Source organism: Centroberyx gerrardi, chromosome 1 (genome assembly GCF_048128805.1).
Source record: "Centroberyx gerrardi isolate f3 chromosome 1, fCenGer3.hap1.cur.20231027, whole genome shotgun sequence".
Taxonomy (NCBI): Eukaryota; Metazoa; Chordata; class Actinopteri; order Beryciformes; family Berycidae; genus Centroberyx; species Centroberyx gerrardi.
In genome coordinates this window covers 35,823,070-35,846,953 of record NC_135997.1, presented here as the reverse complement: position 1 = coordinate 35,846,953, position 23,884 = coordinate 35,823,070, and the positions used below count along the sequence as shown (strand labels likewise).

The following is a 23,884-nucleotide window of genomic DNA, read 5'->3' as shown; positions in this document are numbered from 1 at the left end:
TCTGGTTTCCTGAGTTGCCTTTATGTCTTTAATTTGTCTTAGTGTCAGTACACACATCTCTAAACTTCTAAGGTCACACAGGTTTTTGGGCAGGAACTTCCCTCTAACTTTACACCACTTATTTGACTGTGGGTCCTTGTAGTAGTTTGTGGCCAGTAACATGCTAATATAATGCATTAGTAAGCATTCTTCGAGTTCTTGAAAGCATCATCATAAGGCATTATGAGCGCATCGTTCCTTATGAGCATCCTTATAATGCCCCATAATATGGGAGTCACACTGATAATATTACTGGATAAAAGAATCCTGTAATAATAGGGCCCTATATGGCCTGCTTGATTTTGTTTATCTTGCATGTTTTTGAGGATATTCAAATGCAATTTTTGCACAATTTGAACTTGTGTAACAGAGGCTACTTCAGATTCAGATGTGGCTCTAATCTATCAAGACAGCAGCTGGGCTTGAACCAGAGAGACCAAAAACTCTTTGGTACTAGTTTATGTGTCACAGCATACAGCAACAGGAGAGAAAGGGGCAGGGAAGTTTCTAAGGAAAATGCTTTCATAACCAACAATAAAAAAACAAAACTTAATTCTATATCATGGAGAGATACTTCACCCCCCAAAAAATTGGACAGAAGTATAAGCCAACACATAAGATTATACATCTTTGCATGCTTAAAAGAATAGTTGCCACTCCAGTGGTAGTGAATAAATGACATCATTGACTCTATTCTAAGTGGTGTTGCTGGCTAACAGTGTACCATGGTCCCAGCAGAGAGCATGATGGGAGCAGAGGAGGCAGGGCGGGGTCGGTTGGTAGGGAGGAGGTCTGCCACCACTGAGGGAGACGACTGAAGGAGGAAAGGAATGGAACAGAGAAAAATGGAGGAGAGAAAGGAGAGATGAAAACAGGGGGAGGAGGGAGAGAGGACAGGTAGAAGTGAAGATCTAGGAAATGCTGAGGAAATGCAAAAAAAAAACAAAAAAACAGAGCAAAAATATAGGCAAAGGCAAAAAGGCTGCAAACCCAATAATCATTGTGGCACTAACAATGTAGTCAGAATGTAGAATACAGTCTGTGTATACAGTACACAGAACAATACACAGAATATATGACTGCTAGATAGTGTATGTGGTTGTGGTCTTTTTAATGGCTGTTTGTGATTTAACCATTCAATTCTAATCTCTACTTCAATTTATAAAAAAAAATTAATAATCTGTTTGCAGTTCTAATCCACTTATTACTGCAGTAATTGATAGAACAAAAATAGATTTAAAAGAAAAAACAAAATCCTAAACAAAAAATCACAGGTCAAGCTGTACTGACCAGCCAAAATTCACTGCTAGCCATCACTACTGTAGCACTACCTTGCTTGTGGTGTCGCTGCTGTTGTTGTGCTCTGTGCTGCCATTGACGTTCCGCCGGGCGTCGTCGATGTCCGGCAGGTTGCCTGGACCCTTCTTCCTCTTCAGCTTGGCCAGGATGGATGACTCTCTCTCTGGGAATGGAGGCATCTCCTCTAGGACCGTGGCCTGGAAGAGAGACACAGAGCAAGACAATACTGTGAGGCTTTAGTTCCTGGGCAATTCCTAAAGCTACAGCACCATCAATGTTTGTGGGTGTGTATGTATAGTCCACGTTTAGGTGGACGACGAAACACCTGAAACAGCACATTGAAAAAGGACTTTAACTTTGAAGAAACTAAATCACAGCAGCTACATAGGCCAGTCATATTAAGTTGAATGCCAATTAATAGTGTGTGTCAGCTTTAAAAGAGGTCTGACAAACACCACTTTTTATGTGAGTTTCGAAGCAACGTGAGACAACAAACCCAGAGTTCCACAGAGGCAAAAGTTATTTATTATGTCATGGGGAACCATGACAACATATACTAAACACAGATGGACTGCATCGGCAATGAGGAACAGTGGTGAAGCTCGCTGACAGGGAAAGATGGACACTTAACAGGATATTTGCTCAACATTGAACCAACGCCTCTGTGACATAGTCTCAACAAAAACTGTACTAAGCTTCACAAAGCTGGTATTTATGGCAGGGTGCCATTCAAAAACCACTTATACACAAGGTGACCACACATAGATGCATAACCTGGTGTAAGGACAACAAAACTTGAAGCCCTGAGCAATGGAAAAAGTATCCCTCCGCTCCGCCCTTAAAGCAATGGGCATCGATCACATCCCGTTAACGTTAAGAAAAGGGGATAGACTTCGTTCTCTTAATCAAAGGGAGAATTATTGGATTTTTAAGTTGAGAGCTACTGTCTATCCTGGCCTCAATGAGGATTTTGAGCTTACAGCGTTCTTATAACTCTCTCGATATGGGATTGTTGTCTATGTGTGTATGGAATTGTATTATGCAGGATTTGCTATTTCTTATATATGATTGCTCATTGTCTGCAATGTGGCTATGCTTTGTCATTCATTTGCTATGTTTTTACACTTTATCACTGACGTAGACTGTTTGATTAGTCTGCATTTTTGGACACACCCACTGCTACCTTAGCAAATTCAAGATGATTGATGGGCAGCTGTGTGGCTTTGACACCCTGAATGGCTGAAATATGTTGGTGGTTTTTAATGCTTCTATGATGTAATAAAGTATTTAACCTTTTGATACTTCAAAGAGGAGTTGCCTTGGTTTTTTCTTTAAGTTTTTTTATCAATGGTCTGTTGAGTCGTCTTTCAGGCCTTTTCCTCCATCCAGATGGATTTACGTTTGGAAAAAAACAATGGAAGCCTTCAACCCACAACGTCTGTTGCCAGCTGTTGAACATGGTGGAGAATCTGTAATGGTATGGCGCCATCTACTGGGAGTCATGAGGTCTGATGATTGCTCTGCTTGATTGCATCACGGCCAAGGAATATGGCCAAAGGGCCAAAAGCACCCTGGGGCGCAAACACTGTTCCTTCATGATGTTCCCATATTCCAAGATGATAACGCCACTACACATACTGCTTGTTTCATGAACAGCAGAATGGAATCAAACTCCCTAACCAGCAGATCTAAACATCACTGAACCTTTATGGGAAGTAGATTTTAACCTCCATCAAAGAAATGGAAGCTTTCCCCCTTCAAGAAAAGTCCAATATCCCACTACAACAGTTCAGGATGCAGTATGACAGCAGGACTAGGAGAACTAAATCTATTCTGAAGGCATGGGTGGCCCTACTCCTTATTACCTACTTGATATTGATATATTGTTATTTTGTTTTGTTTCTATTATTTTGTCCACTCCTCATATATTTAACTCACCAGTATGTCTGTGCTGGCGACGCAGCTGAGCCTCAGGTACTCCACAGCTCTTTGCTGTAGCTCCACATCAGCGTTGCGGAGCTGGCTGTCAGAGCGCAGGACCTCCTGGATGGTGGCCTTCACCTCTGGAAACAGGTTGATGAACTTAATGTAGGCCGACAGCAGCAGGGCTCTGGTTGGCACAGAGCACAGGTGGAACTTGGAGTGGAGAAGGTTGAACTGGACCAGGGGACTGGAGGAGAGGGACACACAGAGCACACACAGTCAACTAGTTATATGGATTACTTCAACTGGACAAAACCTTACTGTGCGCCCAGTTCAACCAGTCCTGAGCACAACAGGGTCACAAGGACCAGGGCTATGAGACCAATGCTAGGAAAGGGAAGAGAGCAAATAACTACCAAATCCTTCTGCCACAAACTTCTGTACATTAAACTTAATAGCAGGGCTCAAGAAAGCGTCACATTTGGGATCCAATGATTTATAATTGGTATCAAACACAGGGTCTCCCACGAGGCGGACTGTCTTAAGAAAAGATTACTGCCGCCTTGACTGAGAAATAAAAAACAAGATATCTAAAATTCCATTATTCATGAATTTATTGTCATTGAGACAAAAGCAATGTCGAGCACAGCATCCACCTGTGCCATCCGCTGGCCAAAAGTGGCATTGGGAGCACTGTGGAGCTCACATGGGAGCATTATGCTGTGAGTCAAAGTACATTGTTACAACTTAATTGTTACAACATTAAAGCTATAATATCAGTAAGCCTTTTCTAAAACATTGATAACGGGCTACATTAACAAATAAGATAAATACCTGATTTATTTATGTCATGCCATTGCAAACCTTGACTTTTGCACTGCTATTTTCTCTGCATCTAAGAACTGGTAGTTCTTATTTGCTTTGTCAAACACAAAATAAAGTGAATTATTTCTCTTGCATATTAAACCAAAATGGCAGATAGCAGAAACATTAAGGTACCCATTAAACCCGCCTTGATCTACTCATGTCCTTTGGGAAATCCTGCAATATGTTCAGTTTTAGACAATGTATTGATGTATGCAGTATTTAACTTTTTAAAGAACAGTTTGTACCTGGAGCGAGAGTCACCGGCAATCAGATTACCAAACTCCCCGAGGATGTAACCCCCGACCTTCACCAGATTTTCATGGCAAGCTGGGGCCTGCAGCGCCTGCAGGTATAAACAGAGCATGAAGGCATAGGCATAGGCTTAGGCTAGGCTTAAGTTTAACAGGAGAGAAACCATACACAACCAAGTAGTTAGCTGTTGTGCTGCCAGAACCCTTTTCCCATCTACAAGCCCAGATAATTATGCAGATTTCAGTGGCTACACTGCATCATAATACTTGAGTCAATTTCTTAAGCCCTTTAATCAGGCATGGTGACTAACATCACATTCCCATACACAGCAATAGCTTAGGGCTGTTATTACAGAGGATGGGAGGATTACACACACACACACACACACACACACGCCTGGAAACTGGTGAGTACAACCACAGTGTTGTATTATTGACTAATGAGAAACTCCCTCAAAGAACATAGTCATAGGTCAAATGCCTTGCTTAATGGTAATCTTACCTACATCCATGGGTTGAGCCTTCTGTTAAAATGTATTGATAGCGGCAATTAAATATTAAAGGAAGGGGAATGGCTCTAATATCTAACTGAGCTGTTGAATACCATGGGAGGCAACCAACTCCCTCTGCAACATTACTGGAGCCACAGCATCAACATCTTCATTTTTTAATGGCTATAATCCTTGTTTTGTCACTGAAGTGCAGCAGATGCTGGTGATGCAGGCTGACAGTAAAGCTGATTTGTGGTGGTACAGAGCTCCAGGCCCACCTCAAACACAGTCTTGGCGGCGTAGCCCTGCACATCATCTCGGTTTATGACGATCTGGATGACGCGATACCACACCTCCTCGCTGACGTAGTCGCCAGCGATGCGGATGAGGTTGAGGATGGTGTCCACGTACCAGGTGTAGTCCACTGCATACTTCTCTGCCAGGATGGCCACCTTGAGAACCTGGGGGACAGGGAAAACTGTCTGAGGGCAGGAGAGGAAAACAGAGAAACTAGCTGGTGTACAGGCTTGTCTGAATGACCCACTATCTCCTCTCTGATGGAGTAGTCGGCAGTCTCCAGGTAGCTCAGCATCTCCGCTACAATCTGCTTGGCGTTGCTGCGGTCACACATGGCATAGAGCAAGTCCACAGCCCGCTGGCGAACACTCACGTCTCGCTCTGTCTGTACAGACAAGCAGAAGATGCAGAAGATGAACAACATGCTACTGTCACAAGTTAAAAGGAGCTTACTAGACACTGGCTAAATTTACATGTTAACCTGGTTACTGGTCATACTGGTTAAGGTCTTATTCACGTTAATCTGTTTACATGAATCTTTGATAACCTGTGATTGAGTCTCCCTGTTACCCTGAATAAAATAAGTTAACCGAATATTCCCTCTCCCTCACTGACTATAGTAGCTCACTTCCTACACAGGGGAAAGAAATTATAATCCCAATAGTAATAATAATAGTAAGTACTGCTTGCCACCATGTGTTTTTTTGACATTAAAATGTACCCATAATGCTGTGTGAGTCAGTTTGACAGATGGTGAAAGCAATAAGGTGTTTCCATGCCAGAGCAACCCGTTTAATGTGGGAGTAAGCCAGGCATCTTAACCAGGTTTCTCATAAGGCTTACCCAGGTTATTCTAACCCAGTTATGACGTTTATATGTGTCAACCCAAAACCGGGTTAATTAAGGTTAAGGGAATTCTCAGTGCGGGTAAACCTAACCTGTGTAAGCAGTGAGCAACCACCAGGTTCTGAAACCAGCTATCCAAGCTATATACACTTTTGTCACATCATCAACACACATGCTATTAATTAAGAACTCACCTTGAGGGCGTTGATGACGGTTTCTATATGCGTCTTGACAGCCTCGTGGGAAAACTCAGAGCTGGCCAGTGTACACATGCTCTCCAGAGCTAGATAGCGCAGGTTGGTTTCCCTGTGCTGCAGAAACTGGCCTAGTTGGTTACAGGCTCGAACCAACAGGGTGGGCTCGCTGAGAGACAAGACACAAACAACAGGCTGTAAAGGCCACCACAGTGTCCCACTGCCCACACGCATTTCAAAATCCAAACACCCACAGTCAGTGCACACCTGAACTCTCAGTACACACGCGTTCCACTGGTTGAGAACAGCTAGACAAGTGCGTGACCTAATGACAGCAGGTTTCTTACCATGGCTCTGATGTGAAGTTCAATGAGTTATCATAACTAAGTCAGAGCGCTTCCATAACCTAAAACAGTTCTTCCTCTCTGCTTTTTTGTATTGTACGTAAAGCCAAGATTGTGAAATGATTCAATTGTAAAAAAGTAATTTGAAAACCCAAAGTCAGTTCTGTGAATCTATAAACAGGATTGTAACCCATGTTTTGCAAATTAAATCCTTAGGTTACAACTACAAATATCTATTTACGCCTTCAGTTCTCATTTTGCATCTCCGTTTATAGGTTTACAGATTTTTTTTTTACGTTCAGACTTTTGGCTGTTTGTATCCTTGAAAAAAATGATTTGTACATAGACAGCATCCTCCTGATTCTGGATTGGAACTAATGCATATTTTATGTGGTTTCCGTCTTGACCCATTTCAATTTTCAATTCAATGACCACTGGGAAGCCTGTGACAGCGAGTATGACAAACCTGTCATGGTGGATGATAAGGGAGATAGCTTCAAACAGTACGGCATTCTTTGCGTTGGAGTGCTGGACCTTCTTGGACTTGGGTGGTTCCTGGGCCTTATTGAGGATGGTCTCCAGACACTCTGTCAGACGACCTCGCAGCGCTGCATCCTCTGCACCAAGAAGGACCACTTCATTAACACCATCCACTCCATCATCCGTACTCACTTAAAATAACTGAGTAGTAACCTATTTTTAAAGAGGTGAACGAAGATGGAAGGGGTATAACAGAAAACTGTGTTTCCACAATGTAAGCAACATGATCAATAAGTCATCGGAAGTCCATCCATAAATGTGTCAATAACACTAGATCTAGAGAACATCTAGAGAATGGCTGCATCCATCCTTGGGGTAGATGGTAAGCTCTGGAGTAATTTTATTACTCTGCATTAGCAGATTGCTTTTTCCATTTCACATTCCTGTACAACTTAAATTGCTTGTGGAAGCATTTGGCTAGGTAATACAGGATTCATTTCAAGTTCCCTGGTTTCCTCATAAAGGTAGGTCATGTTTTAGGGACCCACCATAAAACCATTGTTCTCGCCCTCTTTCCTGCCGGCTTTCAAAGGGACAGGGTTCCCTTCTCCTGCTCCCTGCCAGCCTGATTCCAGACTCCTGAATCGCATACCACCCATTTTTCAGATTTTGCCAAACAATTAAGAGAGTCTGGTGTTGCCCCAGTCATCGACTTGTTCTAGCTCGGAGAAACGGAAAACTTTAGTCTCGCTTTTGCAGACTAAAGTTTGCACTGTTCGTGCAATGATTTTTCATTGCCATTTCGGTTAAATAGATTTGTTGAAATCACCCCCTTAACCAACATATTGTCTTTGCTAAGATGATATTTTTGTCAAAATCAACGTTGGTAAATATGCTGGCTAACTATGGATGCAGTGGCTAACTGGCTGCAGCATCAGTGTCGACTGAAGTAACGTCAGAGCGGCCGGATCATAGGTCAGTCACTAGTGATTGGTTAGGGGAAAATCAAACCCCCCCACACAGAAAACAGATAACTAGGAGGCAGCTCTAGGCTGAATAATGGAGTGGTAACGAAATGGTCATTCAGTCTGAATATCAGTCTAGCTGTCTGCTCCTGGGAGCAGTAAAACAAGCAGAAGAATAGATTCCAGCAACACTTGCAGTACTGGGAACAAACGTTTATTAGTAAAACCAACGCGTTTCAGCTCGTGGCCTTCATCAGGGTTTAAGCAGTCAGGTCCAAGGCTTGTCCTGTCTCCTGTCTGCTCCAAAATGAAGCGAATACACGCAACCTCTCTCTCACGGGAGTGAGCACATTTTTCCCCTGCTAAGAAAGCAGAACGACCACAGCCAGGACAGAACCAGAGGCCTACATCAGAAAGCCTATCCTCTATTCCCTCCAGAGCAAACCGCAGATGTGAAAGGAAACTCCCTGCTTAACGGCTGATGATGCGCTGAGGAGTGCACAAAACTCTTTCTCTCTCCCTACATACGCGACAGATGTGACCAATAGAGAGAGGCAACATGGACATCATGTTTCGCTGTGAGAAACACAGCTGGATCACTGAACCAGACATCAGGACGCAACTGAAGAGTCCGAAATCATAAGCCTTGAATGGGGGGATCCAAAGGCATATAACATACAAGAAAACAAGACAAATGTTCAGTGAAGTGAATGTAAACTGTTTGCTAATGTTGAATCATTGTGGTGCATTGCACTTTGAAACCTGTTCAGCAATCTCATGTTAGATAGGATAAATATACAAACTTAAGGCTTGCAAGTATTTTACCTCAACTGACGTGATCCGAGTTCATGATCTCAGAATATTTAATAACCACTGAGTTTAGCCCTGCAAGATTTAAAGACTCCATCTTCTTTGTTATGGGTTTTGGCGCCAAGACAAACAAACATGCACTTATCCGGCTATGCACCTAGTGCACTCACACAGCCTGTTGACAAAGACACCCACACACATGCATACCCACACATTCAAAAGCTCATCACACATGCATGTACACAGTTTGTGTTCGTTTGTGTCCAATGTTAATACGCTTGATCAATAAATTGTGAAAGGGTTCTTGTGTTTGTATTATATAACGTATGAATGACCCAACCTCTGCTGTTAAAGACCTCACCTTATCCTTCAACCCTTTGTTGAATGACTGATTATTCTAGTTTAATGAAGCTGAATTAATTGAATTCAATAATAATTTCAATTTCAAAAATAATTTTTCAATTATTAGTTGAGATCCCAAATTGATAGTTAACTTTGATAACTTTATGAGACTGATTTTAGAAATTGTAGGAATATACAGTATATCTTATCACTTGTGCCACCTTATGAAATATAATAATTCAGCATCACCAGTGCCACTGTCCATATTCTTTAGATTAATATTACCCACATGGAAGGATATTCCCTACAATGTCATTTTACAAAATTTAGGTTTTACATATTGTTTGGTGGATGTCGTCCTTGTAAGCAGGCGTAACCCTTTGTTGAGGATGTAACGTTAGTGTACTAGGCTATGATAAGTGTATGTTACCAGCAATGTTAATTGCCAAGATGCTCATAGCCGGCAAGCATGCAACTAATACTAAGCTAGTTTTCACTTTTGTTTATTTCTTCAAACAGTTGGAAAGCTGAGAGGAAGACAGAGGACAGAAAGTTGTGGTGAGACTGGATCCCAGGCCAGCAGGGGATCTGAGGACTACGACTTGATCTTTTCCTAAGCTGTGGATATGATTAATGACAGACTTTATTGCGTCCTCTACGTTATAATCTATCCTGATTGCTATTGCTGTTGTATTGCCTTATTGCTATTGCTGTAAGGACCGTCTCATTGCTACTGCTATTGCTATAAGTATTCCCTATGGCCATTGCTATTGCTGAGAGTATTAGAGTGTTTGTGTTTATTGTATGTTTGTTTTTGTTTTTTTGGGGGGGAGTGGGCCCTCTGACACTGATTGGGTTGGATGTATTTGGATGCATTGTATATTTGTGTTGTGACTATGTGGTGTAGAGAATCATTCTAGGATAAGTTGAGTGATGTCAGTTCCTGACCATGTGTTCAATTGTGTACTTCAAATATATAGGTCATGGGTCAATGCAACGGCCACAACTTACAAAGATCAAGACAGGTCGAAACGTTGTGTACTGTTAGTATAATAAATGTCCTGGGGCAGTATGCTGTTGTGCGGATCAACTTTTTACTGGGACTGGATCCAGCAGGGGATCCACTTAAAGGATAATACTGATGTTTTTCAAGTTTGTGCAAATTGTAGTTGGAGATATCGGGACTTGTTTTGCTACCTTGCTACCGACCAGAAGAAGCCGCTTGCTGTCATTTATTCTTGTATGAAAAACAACTTCCACAGACTTGAAAATTGCCCAAGCAAGATAATCCATCAGAGTAAAGGTAACGCCTTAATTTGGTTTTGTCAAAGTTATTTCACTGTGCCCGATTTGAGTGTTTTCATATCAGTGCGCACATTGTGTTATGCTCTGCTTACTGTCAATCACCTGACACTCACAGGAAGAAATGGAAGTCCCCGCCAGGAAATAATCTCTCAAAACATGTTGCCTTGTAAACTTTGTCACATCCAAGACTTCTTATTTGGGGTGTCTTTCTTAGCTGAGACAGCAGTTTTCAAGCTAGTTTTGACACTGTAAAGTTTGTATTTAAACAAACAACAAAAAACAAGTGAATGTTAATACATTTAACTACATACAGCATGCACTCCAAAATGATTGGAGGAAGTGTAAACTAGACGTAGACAGTAGTAAATGGGCTAGAACTTTAAATTACATGGATATGTGTTTCCTAAACAGATCATAATTTCTCTCTCATACACACAGTACTGTACCAGGTGGAGGATAACACTGTAGCAGGCGCAGCAATTTAACAGACAGCCAGGGTGCAGCAACAAAGTAGTATGTGTAGTCCTGTAGGTCGATGGAGGCGGAGGTCACGATCTGGACAAGCAAACACAAGAAACACTTATAGAGATGTCACAAAAAGGATTTAAGTTAGTTGACTTGAGCGAGAATGTCACAAAACAGAATCTGCGTGAGATGAACAAATGAACAAATGAACAAATGTGAAGCTACAGAGATGCGTACCCTGCTGAGCCTGGCCACTGCCAATGACACCGAGGTTTTGAAGTCGTCAGGACTCTTCTGGGCCAGAGTGGTGATAAGGCTGGTGGCTGCTGTTACTACGCCCTGACAAACACACACACACACATTTATATACAAAATAAAGAGAGATAGAGATGGATCGAGAGCATAACTCTCAAGGTTCATTCTAAAGCACACGAGCATGTATTACCTTTCTGTTGCAGAGGAATTGCTCTAAGCTAGGGCCTGGTTGTATCAACTATAGACAGTGTTCAATTAACGTCTTCACAATTGCCGCGGCCATATTGTTGACATAGCGCCGTAGCTGTCAACAAAAACAAATGACAGCCTAGGTGACAGTAGTGCTAATAGGAAGCTAGCCACCGTTAGCGTTATCTATTACCTATTACAGTTTCTGTTGCGTTAGGATCTATTTCAAAACAGCGATGGTGTCCTGTGTTATACACAGCTGAAGTAATAACGGCAATAAAAACCCCGGGGTTCCATTTATGCCATCCCTACCGTCCGCAGATGTGAAGGGAAAGAGACTGAGGATCTAAGCCAGCGCAGGAGAGTGGAAAGCTAGGATAAACAGGCGAAACTTTCAGCCAACTCCTCACAGCAAAGTCTGTTCACATCATCATCACAGATAGACATTAACGTTAGCTAAGTGAAGAGTTTGTAAGATCAATTGATTGGTTATGATTGATCCAACGCCAATAATGTTAGCTATTAAGTTAACAGTGAACAGTTGTGTGGTGTACCTGCTTCTCTTCTCTGAGTTTTATGCCTTGTGGCGGATCGCAAACCAACTTTTTTAGGTGTCCAACTTAATAGCTAACATTATTGGACCAATAATGTCACTTGCTATTGTCAGCGCTATGTCAAGAATATGGCTGCGGCGATCGTGATGACATTAATCGAATTCCATCTATATATATAAATTCAAACATAGTCTAGTTATAACATACATAGCTGCTAAGTCCTACTAGATATTTATGCAAGCCCCCATACAGTCATAAGACAGGTGGAGATGTAGAAAACGGTTTTCTACATCCCAACCCTAGGTTTATCATTTTTCTCTGTAATAGTGTGTAATTTTGCAGCTTATTAATCGAGTACAGATTTCATTATTCAATCTAAACTTTTCATGGTGATCTTGTCAACATCAATGCAAAGGTGTTTGTGTTAGTTAGAAAGCAAATGCAAGTGGTACCCATGATCACAGAACTAAAGGGTTTATTCATCGGTAGGGTAAGTATGTTGTTATGTGCTGAGAGCGGCACAGCGGAGTGTTTTCAGTGGTCGCTGCTTTTGGAATTGTGAAAGTGTTTTTAGAAATTTGGTATACACACATTGAATTTTTCTCTGCCTTTCCATCACAGCTTAGTAATGACTTTGCTTTCAAACTAGTTAAGATATGCTCCAACTGCTGTTGCAGTCAAATCTAGCAGTCAGTGATTTTACCTGGGTGCGAATCTTACATTTCTGTGAATTGTAAAGTAAAATTTCCAGCACAAACTATCTAATGTATCAGTGAAGGGATAGGTCCTCTGGTAATACTAATCCAGTGCAAATTTAACTCTCGATATTGTGTTTTCTTAAAGATTTTTATTTTTTTTGTCTATAGTTGAGAGAGACAAGAAATACTGGGGAAGAGAGACGGGGGATGACATGTGACAAAGGTCCCAGGCTGGATTTGAACCCAGGACGTCACAGGTACATGCTATGTGTCTTAGCCAACTGAGCCACCAAGACGTACGAATGACGAATGTCAGTGATTTCAGCTGTAATTTGTTTTTGATGTGCAATTTCTTTTCTTTCTTTCTTCTGGATGCTGGATTTATATCTTGCTCCTGTCATGAAGATGGAGGCAGTAGTGGAATCTATAGAGCAGTGGTGTCCAACCATGGCTGATTATCAAAACCAAGAACGCCAAGTCGATACTTGTGTCCTTGTGGAAAACGTTCTTCCCAAGTTGTCTTGGGGAGAACGTTCATCTCTTGAAAGTAAGCACAGAGAAGCTTCCTTGCAATTTGAGATCGACTGTGTGCTTCACATCGCGTGCGTGATTAATTAAGACACTCAGCTGTTAACCGGCTCTGTACTATAGACTACAGCGCTGCTCGCCGTTGTCGCAATGAATCTTGGGGCTTTCAATTCGTTCTCGTCGGTCAAGTCACCACCCAATGCATCCTCGATATTTTGAGGTTGGCAAGGAAACTTCCAGGGTTTCTATCCGTCCTCCGTCCTGTCGTTCTTTTGATTTGGAATCGTGCTTCAGCGGTTAGATATTACATAAAATGCATCACGGAGGACACAAGAACGCACAAGAAGGGGTATTGATAATCAGCTCATGTGTAATGGAGGGCCAAGAGTCTGTAGGTTTTCCTTCCAACCAAAGATTACACTAATTAGTTGCTCCTTCTCTGCTTGAAGGTGTACTAATTAGTGAAATCAGCTGGTGTAGTGTTTGGCTGGAAGGAAACCCTTCAGACTCTAGGCCCTCCATAGCACATGATTGGACACTACTGTTATAGGGGAAGGTTTGTATGAATTGTCGGCACAAACTTCCAAGTTTTGCTTTACTAAATCAGGACATGACGAACTGTAAAATCTTGACCTTATACAATTATATCTGGGGCACAGGTGATTTCAGCAAATTTCATTATCCTGTGCGACTGCGTTTCAGGAAACAGAGAGGTTGGAGGGTGCAAACGGGGCTTAAGCTTGTAGTAAGGACATGGTAGAGTACTGGAGCTGATCCTGGAGTCTCACCAGGTGCTGATCATTGAGCAGATGGACCACCCGGGCCGTCCATTCACCCATGGGCACCAAGTCAGGAGACGTCCTGTTGAGACGCAGCAGACATAGCGCTGCACTCTGCTTCACGCTGTCCATGGTTTCCCTGCTCCAGCAAGTACAACACAACTTCATTCATCATAATCCATCACATATAACACAATTCACAAAGTCCTGTCAGCATTTCATTCTTTAGTGAATAGTTGATTTGAATGCCACAGTGCCGGATTTGGCTAGCAAAACTAACACTTATGAATCCATACAGGAAATTTCTTATTTGGGTTACCATTACTTCAAGATGTACCAAGAGCTACCAGCAGCCGAACTTGACATTGAACAGTTGACCGACATTCAGTGTTTTCCGTCACTTTTCTGAGTTTTGACTATGTGGATAGTGCTAAGGATATATCTCAACCCCCCTCCCCCTCCCCTATTTGCGCACACCAAAATTTTGCTTAGCTCTTTGTTTAGGACCTAGGGCTAGTTACAAGTTGGTCTAGATAATAGGATCAACAGTTGGGTCCAGACCCTGCCACCAAGATGCGGGGAATGTCCGCAGCAAAAGCCTCAGCCATCTCTCTGCTGCCCACGTTGGCGATGCAGTGTAGGGCCAGGTTCATGAAGCTTGGGTTGCGGCTGGCCAGGTCATTCTTAATGCCGTTGTTGATCAGACGGATCAGATCGCTGTTGGAGTTCACCAGCACAGATATGAACAGGTAACCCTGGAGGAGGAGAGCAGGATGCTAGTCTGGAGCTGGGTCAATGACATTGTGTCCAAATATATTATTTGCAAAATCAAAATTTCAAAGAAATACTGTCCGTCAAGTGTAGTGTAGGTGCAGCATATGTCAAGTCAAGGTTATTTGTGCAGCCCTTAATCACAGTCACAAGTGCCTCACACGCCCACGTTTTAACATGATAAATGAAAAACAATACCCCTCAACCTTAGACCCTCAATAACAATGGGAAAAAACTGGACTATATCAAATTATTCTAATCTACAATATCTGCATCATGACAAACAACTTATTTTATTGAAATACAATTCATTTTTGAAGTTCTGTGTTCCAAAGTCCGGTGGTGCAACCATCTCAACATAAATCAAGCGGAAAAAACTGCAGTGAAAATGTTAATTCTCTTGGGCATAATTTCATGTTCCAGGGTTATGAATAAGTAAAAGTTATATAGCTGTCTTTTTTCAATTACTTAAAAAGGTTGGTACAACTTGTCAGGTGGTGTAGCCAAAGGCAATCCATGAAAATGCATTTATATTGTCAAATATAAAAAAAATGGATTTAACAAGACTAAATTTTGTGGAAGCGTCTCTGCCAGGAATCGAACTTGGGTCTCTCCACTTGAGAGTCTGCAGTCTAACTCCCTGCGGGCCACGTGACCCATTAAGTGGTGAACAGAGTGACCGACCAACCGACTGACCGTCCGACAATACCTAATAATACATAATAATAAATGCACTACACAGAGAGATGAAATATTCTGTGAAAATAGGCTGTACTGTCATTGTGCGTCGTGCATGTCGTGATTAACTTTATATCTTCCTTCTTTCTCCACAGACTCTCTCGTGCATCAAAGCTCTCTCTCTGTCCATAAAACACAAAATAAGAGAAGTAGATTATAAAAATGTAAAACTATAGATTAGGGAATAGGTCTCTTTTTTGATGTAGTCTTTAAAGAAGTGATATACAAGTATAGGGTAGTTAGTATTAAAAAAATTAAAATAGATATTTAAGAAAAAGGTCTCTTATCTTTACAGTATGCACATGGTTCTTGGTTGGAACCTGACTTAATCACCGTTTCAACTCCCATCCCCCTTACTTACTGTTGCTGTGTCCGACAATCTTTCAGGAGGGATGCCACCACAGACGCTACTATCCCCCTCAGCGGTTTCCCAACACCTTTTGTCTGTCTTATGTCCGTATCAAGAGTCAAACCACTGCAACAAATACTGTACTCAAATACTTTCAGTGTGGTGTCGGAGGCTCGGCCCAAATTCTATTCAGTCAATGTCAGAAGAGGTAGATGGATGCTATGCACGGATTGGTGGATCACCATGTCAATTATTGTTTTGCAAACGGTCAATTGCACTGATGGGAAGTATAGCGGAACCAGGTCTCCACAGCACAAAGTGGGCCTTTGAGTAACATTATAAAGATGGCATAAAGATGGCCTTTCACCTTTAAGGTTGCAAAAGTGTCACAATGACACTAACCAAGCCTAAGGAGTGGATTCCTCCACCAGTCAGAGACAGCTCTGCAGACAGTTAAAGACAATTAACAGCGCTTATCTGCAAACTGCATCAGGCTGCAACAGACCAGGTCCGGACTATCTGGACTATAGGACTGACATACATTTTATATCACATGACCAAAAGAATCAGGAATTGTTTTCTGTATCCTTTCCTTGGTCCTGTTTCACTCTCCCTCCCCCTCTCTACAACAGGGCAGCCATAAATTCCATCTACTCACTAAATATGGACCCCAGGAAGACTAGTCTGTCGCTTGTGCGTCGACTAATGGGGATCCACAATAAACAATAAAATTCTTCTTGTTTTCTACATTGTACCCTCTAATGTCTTCAATGAGTTTCTAAAATAGTGTTAATTATATACCAAATTGGCTAATCATATTTGCTTAAGTTGTATGAAGTTGTAGTCGCTTGTCAACAAAGTTCAAATGGAGGTTGTGTATCACTCCAGTTCTGGCCTCCCTGTATTGGCTACCAATCAAGTTTAGGATCAATTTTAAAATCTTGCTAATCACATACAAAGCTTTACATGGTCTAGCCGCAGAGAACATTTCTGATTTACTGAGTCCTTATAACTCTGCGAGATCCCTTAGGTCCTCAAACCAAGGGCTGCTGAAGATTCTACGGACTAGGTTACATCTTTTGGTTGTCTGTAGCATGCTAGCTGATATATTGTTTGCAGGTAGCATGGTGATTCTGGCTGTTTGTTATAGCAAGGTTGCTTTGGTTTCTGATCTGCTGAGGGGGCTGTTTCAAGCCATCAGCCATCCCTTTAGCCCAGGGCTTCTAAAACTCCGGACCAAGGTCCGGATCCGGACCGAACTACAAATCAATCTAGACCGGACCTTGTGTCACATTAGACATAAGTTAATGTCAGTGTTGGGCAGTAGCGTCGCTACAAGTAGCGGCGCTACTAGTTTAACTACATTTCTCAGTAGCGTGGTGGTAGTGCTGCTGTTTTCTGAATCAAATAGCGTTTTCAGTAGCGAAGCTGTTTTATTGATCAAGTAGTGTGGTAGCGTCCACAAAAGCTACATTTTCCCAAGTATTTCTAAAGCTCAGTGCAGCGGAGCTTTCTGCTGTGGTCTGGAATAATACTGCTAAGGATAGGTACATGACGGCAGCGCCATACATGGAGGAATTGTGTATGTGTAGCCGATGGAAGCACTTCCGTATGACGGTGACATCACATACCAATCCTTGGGCTGATGCCTACAACCTCTCTGGTGTAGACACACATACACACACACACACACACACACACACACACACACAGACACACACACAGACACATGCACAAACAAACATAGATGAACATACGCATACCCTCAACACTTTGCTTTATGTTATTATCTGGAGCATGTTTTTTTGTTGTTTGTTTTTGTTACCAAATTGGTATTGTTATGTTACATTGATTTATGTCAGTGCATTTTACTGGCATTGTTCCGGACCATTGAACTTGTGTACTTGAAGTTTTTTCAAGTGGACCTTTAATAAAAAAGTTTGAGTACCCTGCTTTAGCTCAGAATTATTGATGCAATTCAGTTGCATTGCATTTTGAATCCATTTTTTTTTTTTTTTTTTCCATTGTGTTTTTATATATATATTTTTTTAGATATACATGAAACGATAAATACATAAACATCAATTGAATCCAATTTGGTCAGAATTTGAAAACCTTATTTGTCAACCCAGCTGCCTGTGTGTGTGTGTGTGTGTGTGTGTGTGTGTGTGTGTGTGTGTGGGCTTACAATTTGTTTCTCTGTGTACTTGTTGGAGCTCAGCAGGTTGACCGCCTCCATGTGTCCAAAGTCAATATCATGGCCCAGAAGGAAGATGAAGAGCAACTTGCAGACATACTTCTTCTTACTGTAGCCGTCTAGAGCCTTGTCTCCTATACACGCACGCACATTCACACACACCACAGAGATGGATTTGAATATCTAGATGAAGTTACAACCCAAGTTTTCAAATGGGGAAGGAAAGGTGGATTTTGCCCCAGTGAGTATGGATACCAAAGATGGCATCTCAGTTGTTAAATGCCAAATGAGTGAGCAATGGAGGGAAGGGGAGGCAAGGAATTTGAAGTCTGATGAAAAAAGCAACTAACACCACCTTGAAAATCACCAACCCCAACCCACACACACATAACATGCACAAAAAAACACAAACATGCACCAGCCAGACCCCAAAAAGGAAGACACCTCTGCGGGGCAGGCAAAGTGGGTAACCAACACAGTTACAGTTAGTGTGTGCATACCATAGTCCGCAGGTATTTAACCGAGTGGGCCGAGTGTATGCAGGTTTTCATTCCAACTAAAAAGTGCACCAGGTGATTTCACTGATTACCACACCTTCATCCTCCTGCCCAGAGACTACAGATACAAATGAGCCTCTGGCTATACTATGGTGCAATATGTTGTGCGCTGTCCCAGTCAAATAAATAAAGTAGTTTTCAATGAGGGCTGTTTTACAATAAGATTAGGGTTAGGGTTGTTTTTGCAGTTAGTTATCTTTCAAAGCATGTCTGAACATTATCATGTCTTTACTAGTCTGTTGATAACATCATCTAGCTATTAGCTATCTTAGGTTACTTCAGCAATCTTGCAGCAAAAGAAAAACAACTCTCTCTTGCTTCAGTTACGATAGACAACCCACCACATCTACGCCGAGTAAACTCGGTAGGAATGTGTCAATCCGTGATCGGTGAGTCATAGGCTTGAGTTGCCTATGTCCATCAGTTGAATATCACCGAACACTTTATTAGGAACACCATACTAACACTGGGTAGGTATCAGCTTTCAGCTCAGTGTCAACCGGCTACCAAAGTGACATCTGCCTCCAGGTTGGACGTGTTGCATTCTGGGATGCTTTTCTGCTCACCACAGCTGTAAAGAGGTTATCTGAGTTACTGTCGCCTTTCTGTCAGCTCCAACCAGTCTGGCCGTTCTCCTCTGACCTCTCTCATCAACAGGGCGTTTCCGTCCGGAGAACTGCCGCTCACTGGATGTTTTCTGTTTTTTGCATCATTCTGTGTAAACTCTAGAGACTGTTCTGCGTGAAAATCCCAGGAGATCAGCAGTTTCACCAGCCCGTCTGGCACCAACAACCATGCCACAGTCAAAGTCACTGAGATCACATTTTTTCCCCATTCTGATGTTCGATGTTAACAATAACTGAAGCTGCTGACCTGTATCTGTATGATCTTATGCATTGCACTGCTGCCACATGATTGTCTGATAGGATAATTGCATAAATAAGTAGGTGTACAGGTGTTCCTAATAAAGTGCTCGGTGAGTGTACAGTAACTGCTATGAAACTGATATCATGCCAGCTTGTCCGGTTGATGTAATGCCAGGATACATTTGTTATAGTGTCTTTGTTTTGCATTGCATTGTACCTACTTGAGCTCATCCACTCTAGTGCATGAGTGCATAACAAATGCAAAAAGTTAATATTTTACATAAATATTTTACATATGTTCTACAGTCTTAGTTGCTCATTAAAACGTGTTTAAAAAAAGAGAAATGTCTTGTCATTGATGTAATAAATTAGTTTTTAAGTAACTGAAGCATATTACAGTAACGGTTTTAAGGTTTTCATCTCATTAATAATATCAGGATAATATTGTATATCGAGATAATTTTGACCAAGATAATCGTACTATGAAATTTTCATATCGGCACAGGCGTAGTTACAATGTGTCGCAACTTAAAACAACTTAACACTTCACAACTGAGAGAAAAAATGTAGCTGACGTTGTGGCACTAAACAGCTAATTAGGCACCCCTTATTGAGAACACAACCACAACCCTGTCCCTGTCATCTGACCCTTATAGCAAAACACGTGAGAGATTCATGTATGTGTTTGTGCAGCAGTGTGAGTTTAGTCCCAGAACAGTGCTCCCTCCCATGTCCCCTTACACTTACTCAGTCCACAGATTATGAAAGGACGGCCTTGATGTAAAAAACAATGTTGGACTTATGGGGATTTATGGTATGGTCTCAGATCAAATGTACAAGCATGGAAACAGATGAATGAATGTGGCATAATGGGAGGTGGTACACAAGCACATGGGGAGTAAAGGAGGGTAATATGCCGGCCGCTATGGGCAAAAGAGGCAGCTACATTCTGGAGCAGACTTATTTTAGGCAGCATGGAACAGGTGGCAGCAGAATCACCACTGACACTTAAGCAATGTTTACACAGAAAGAGCAAATCACATTTTTGGCCATATCTGATACAAGTCAGATATTTTTCCTCATATGTGAACAGCAAAAAAACACATGGACTCTGGAGACATCAAGTGCATGTGAGCTGCGGCACAACTAGAAACTGCCAATATGCAAGAAGCCAGAATTAAAAAACGGTAAAACCACGGCTAGTTTGCTGCTGCCTGTTGCATTCAGAGGGCGACATTAAAACGTGTCACTATCCTGTGTAAGGACGCCTGTGTTGTTACTATGACAACCAATGTAGATATGGCAGCAAAGAATTGCGCTGCTAGAACACACAAATCCAATATGGTCAGTTGTACCTTGCAGTGTGGACAGTGAAAAATATCAAAAATACAATTTTAATGTGATTAAGGCAACAATTCCAGTAACACAGTCTGTGCTGGGTTAGATCAACCCATCTTACCATCATCTGTCATCCACAACTGCTTACAGGATGTAGGAGTTCTTTCCTTTTCGGTCAATTAAATTCCTATACTCATCCAAAGGCGGCAGGACAGGTATGTGAGTTCCATCTGCAGCTTCTAATTTCAAGGATGTTGTGCTTATTTTCAAAGCACTGTGCAATTACGCACGCATTTTATACCAAAAAATGAAAGAAACTTCCACAATTCTCATATTTGGGGTGCTGTATATTCAAACTTGGGGTGCCATATATTTGCGCCTTGGGACTCTGCACCTCCTGGACAAGAACATCAGTTTGCTGTTGAGAGACTGGATTCTCCATTACAGCAGTCAGTACGCCGTGGCGGGGAGCACACTACTTTAAAACTACTACTGATAATTTATTCCTCCTAATCCAACCCCATTCACAACTGTCCCACAGGTGTGACGCCAGCACCTCTGCACACAAAATTCCCAAAAATATGATTCAGGAAAAGAGCGTCCAAAACCAAGAGGTAATTTTAGTACACTGTGCAGTGATGGCTTGAAAACCTTAAACTGTCCCTCCATTCGGCTTTGATGACATGCCATACTCAGTGCCACCCTTATTTGAGTCTGTGCCCCTCTTTGGCCACCCCAGTCAAAATGGCCTGAACATGCCACTGGTTGCTCCTCTCTAGTTGAGGGTGTGGCAATCAGCTAAATCACCTGTTGTAGCGTTTGACAGTGATGAAAACCTGCATACATGCTTGCCTATCCCTGAACTACAGCATATGTCACACTAGTTCACCTACCTTTAAATTTGGAACGGATGTTGGCCAGTTCTTTGTTTATCCTCTTAACCTCTGCCTCTTTACTTTTACCTGTAAACAGAACAAGTTATAACATGAGATTGTTGCATGCAAAATAGCGCTGTCTTGACTCATAATTATATATAGAAGCTTAAATATCTGTGATGGAAGCACAGAGAACCAAACAGAGATGTGGCAGTGACACAGACAGTGGAGGGCTGTGTATGTGTTCACTTTAGAAAGATCAAACACGTTGTTCAGGGACAAGATGAAATAAAGGGATGTGGGTCATGGGGTCAGACATATTTAGACCGTAAGACCTTATACAAATCGTGAAGAGCAACGCTTCAATTTGGCATATATCAAATACACCAAGCAGCATTTATTTTAATACATTTTCAACTTTTATTAATTTGTCCGCCTGTTATCCCCACAGTCTTCCATCCGAACACAACACGGTGGGCGGTAGCAAGCAGTGCGAGTTGAAGAATGGAAACTAATGATTCAGAATAGGTCTCGGATCGTTTGCCGATGAGTAAGGCCACATTAAATTGTGAAAAATCTAAAGACAGTTTGGCGACACGTTCTCTCGACACAGGACAGAGAACAGCACATATCGGGGCAGGGGCAGCTCAAAAGTTTGAGCACATCTTATAGCTGAAAGGTTCATCACAAAGTCTACTGAATCTGTGTCAGTTGTGTCTGCTTGAATGGGGCTGAATAATAGCTTGCCTGTAAAGTTGTTAATGAAGAACGATAGCCTCCGGTTCAAGAGTTGGTACTGAGAGCGTTAATCAAATCCTGGAAAGTCAATAAACCGGGAAAGCTAACATAAGTTCTGGTAAATTTCCTGGCGATGAGATGTGACCCACGCCCTTTGGCATGACGTTAGCTGTTGTAAGCTAGCAGTGTTAATTAGCTAATCTAGGCTAGCTAGCTAATTGACTATCTAATTTGATTTTCATTACGTTAAAGTTAGCACGATTGTGGGTAGACAAGTAATCGGCACACTACTGTGTCCCTGAATTCGTCCGTTAGGTAGTTAGTGTTGGCACTAGCTAGCTAACAGGCTAACCAAGAACTGTCTATGTGATAAACAAACTTACAGTTCCTGATGTCAGAGATGAACACGGCCAGGCCACGCATCCCATCTCCCTTAGAGACTGCAGGCATTTTGTCCAGTCCCAATAAATGCAACCTTTCCTCTAAAGTCTGACAGTAAGCAAAAAGATATATAGTAAAGTTTGTTTCACAGAAGGTTTTTTTTTTCAACCAGCGAGATGACTAGAGCAGATAAACAGAGCCGAGGGAGGCGCTACGTCAGAAAACAGGAACCGACTGAACTGGGGCTGCGTTCCATACATACGGAGACAGACCTACCAACTAAACTGGGGTTGCGTTCCATATATGCTAGAAGACCTACCAACTAAACTGGCGCTGCGTTCCATACATACGGGGCTAGACCTACCACCTAAACTGGGACTGTGTTCTATATATAGGAAGTTAGACCTAAAAACTAACTGGGGCTGTGCTCCATATAGAGTGAGATCTACCAACCAAACGGGCTGCGTTCCATAAATACGGAGCTAGACCGACCAACTAATTTGGGGCTGAGTTACATACAGTATATGAAATCAGCCTCCTCAGCCATGGAGGCTCTGCAGTAGAACTGTCCACAAAGATGAATGAACGAGCAGCAACACCTAGACAACTGAATGATGTGAAACTGCAGAAGATGGAAGACACTGGTGGCACACAACTGAAAATAAAACGAGAGGAGTCTGCCACAAACAGACGTCCGATGCAGTATTTTCTTTTTATCATAACCGCTTTTTTGATTGAAACTAAGTCATTTTGCTATGTCCCTAACTATGTTCAATCAACTTCTAATAGAAATGAGACTATACAATCTACAAATAATTTTGCATTTGAATAATTATTGCCTGACTTTATCATAATACATTTTTAATTATAAATAAGATTAAATACATTTGTATCCCTAAATCTACGGTTAACCCTGTTACTCTAATGAAACTCCCTATAAAATAAAGGACTTTTCTTCATTTTCAGTAAGGGAAAACAACAGTGAGAAGACAAGTAAGTTTACCAGCTCTGTTTTGTTGATGTTTTTGAATGTTTTCAAATGTTTAACTGATTGCAACAAGCATAACATGTCACCCTATATGTTACCCTATATTTCAAAGGATATACAATGAATTTTATACATTTTAAGTTATTTAATAAATTAATGTAAACC

At 41.7% G+C, this 23,884-nt stretch overlaps 1 protein-coding gene across 2 annotated transcripts in view; it reads right to left on the bottom strand.

The window, feature by feature from the left end:
• The window catches only part of LOC139922060 (AP-2 complex subunit alpha-2-like), a 39,530-nt gene extending 16,605 nt beyond the window's left edge, over positions 1-22,925 (bottom strand). For both annotated transcript variants that reach the window (XR_013507601.1, XM_078291123.1), the window contains exons 1-15: positions 22,734-22,925; positions 21,631-21,699; positions 17,968-18,110; positions 14,483-14,676; positions 13,931-14,060; positions 11,156-11,257; positions 10,900-11,008; positions 7,018-7,168; positions 6,208-6,376; positions 5,415-5,552; positions 5,149-5,331; positions 4,374-4,471; positions 3,277-3,508; positions 1,371-1,535; positions 764-853 (exon numbers count right to left, since the gene is read on the bottom strand). Coding sequence is in view for 1 of the 2 variants with exons in the window: in XM_078291123.1 (XP_078147249.1) it covers positions 764-853; positions 1,371-1,535; positions 3,277-3,508; positions 4,374-4,471; positions 5,149-5,331; positions 5,415-5,552; positions 6,208-6,376; positions 7,018-7,168; positions 10,900-11,008; positions 11,156-11,257; positions 13,931-14,060; positions 14,483-14,676; positions 17,968-18,110; positions 21,631-21,699; positions 22,734-22,800 (2,040 nt within the window). In the remaining variant the exon portion in view is untranslated. The remainder of the gene's footprint in view (positions 1-763; positions 854-1,370; positions 1,536-3,276; positions 3,509-4,373; positions 4,472-5,148; positions 5,332-5,414; positions 5,553-6,207; positions 6,377-7,017; positions 7,169-10,899; positions 11,009-11,155; positions 11,258-13,930; positions 14,061-14,482; positions 14,677-17,967; positions 18,111-21,630; positions 21,700-22,733) is intronic.
• Positions 22,926-23,884: the final 959 nt, after the last annotated feature.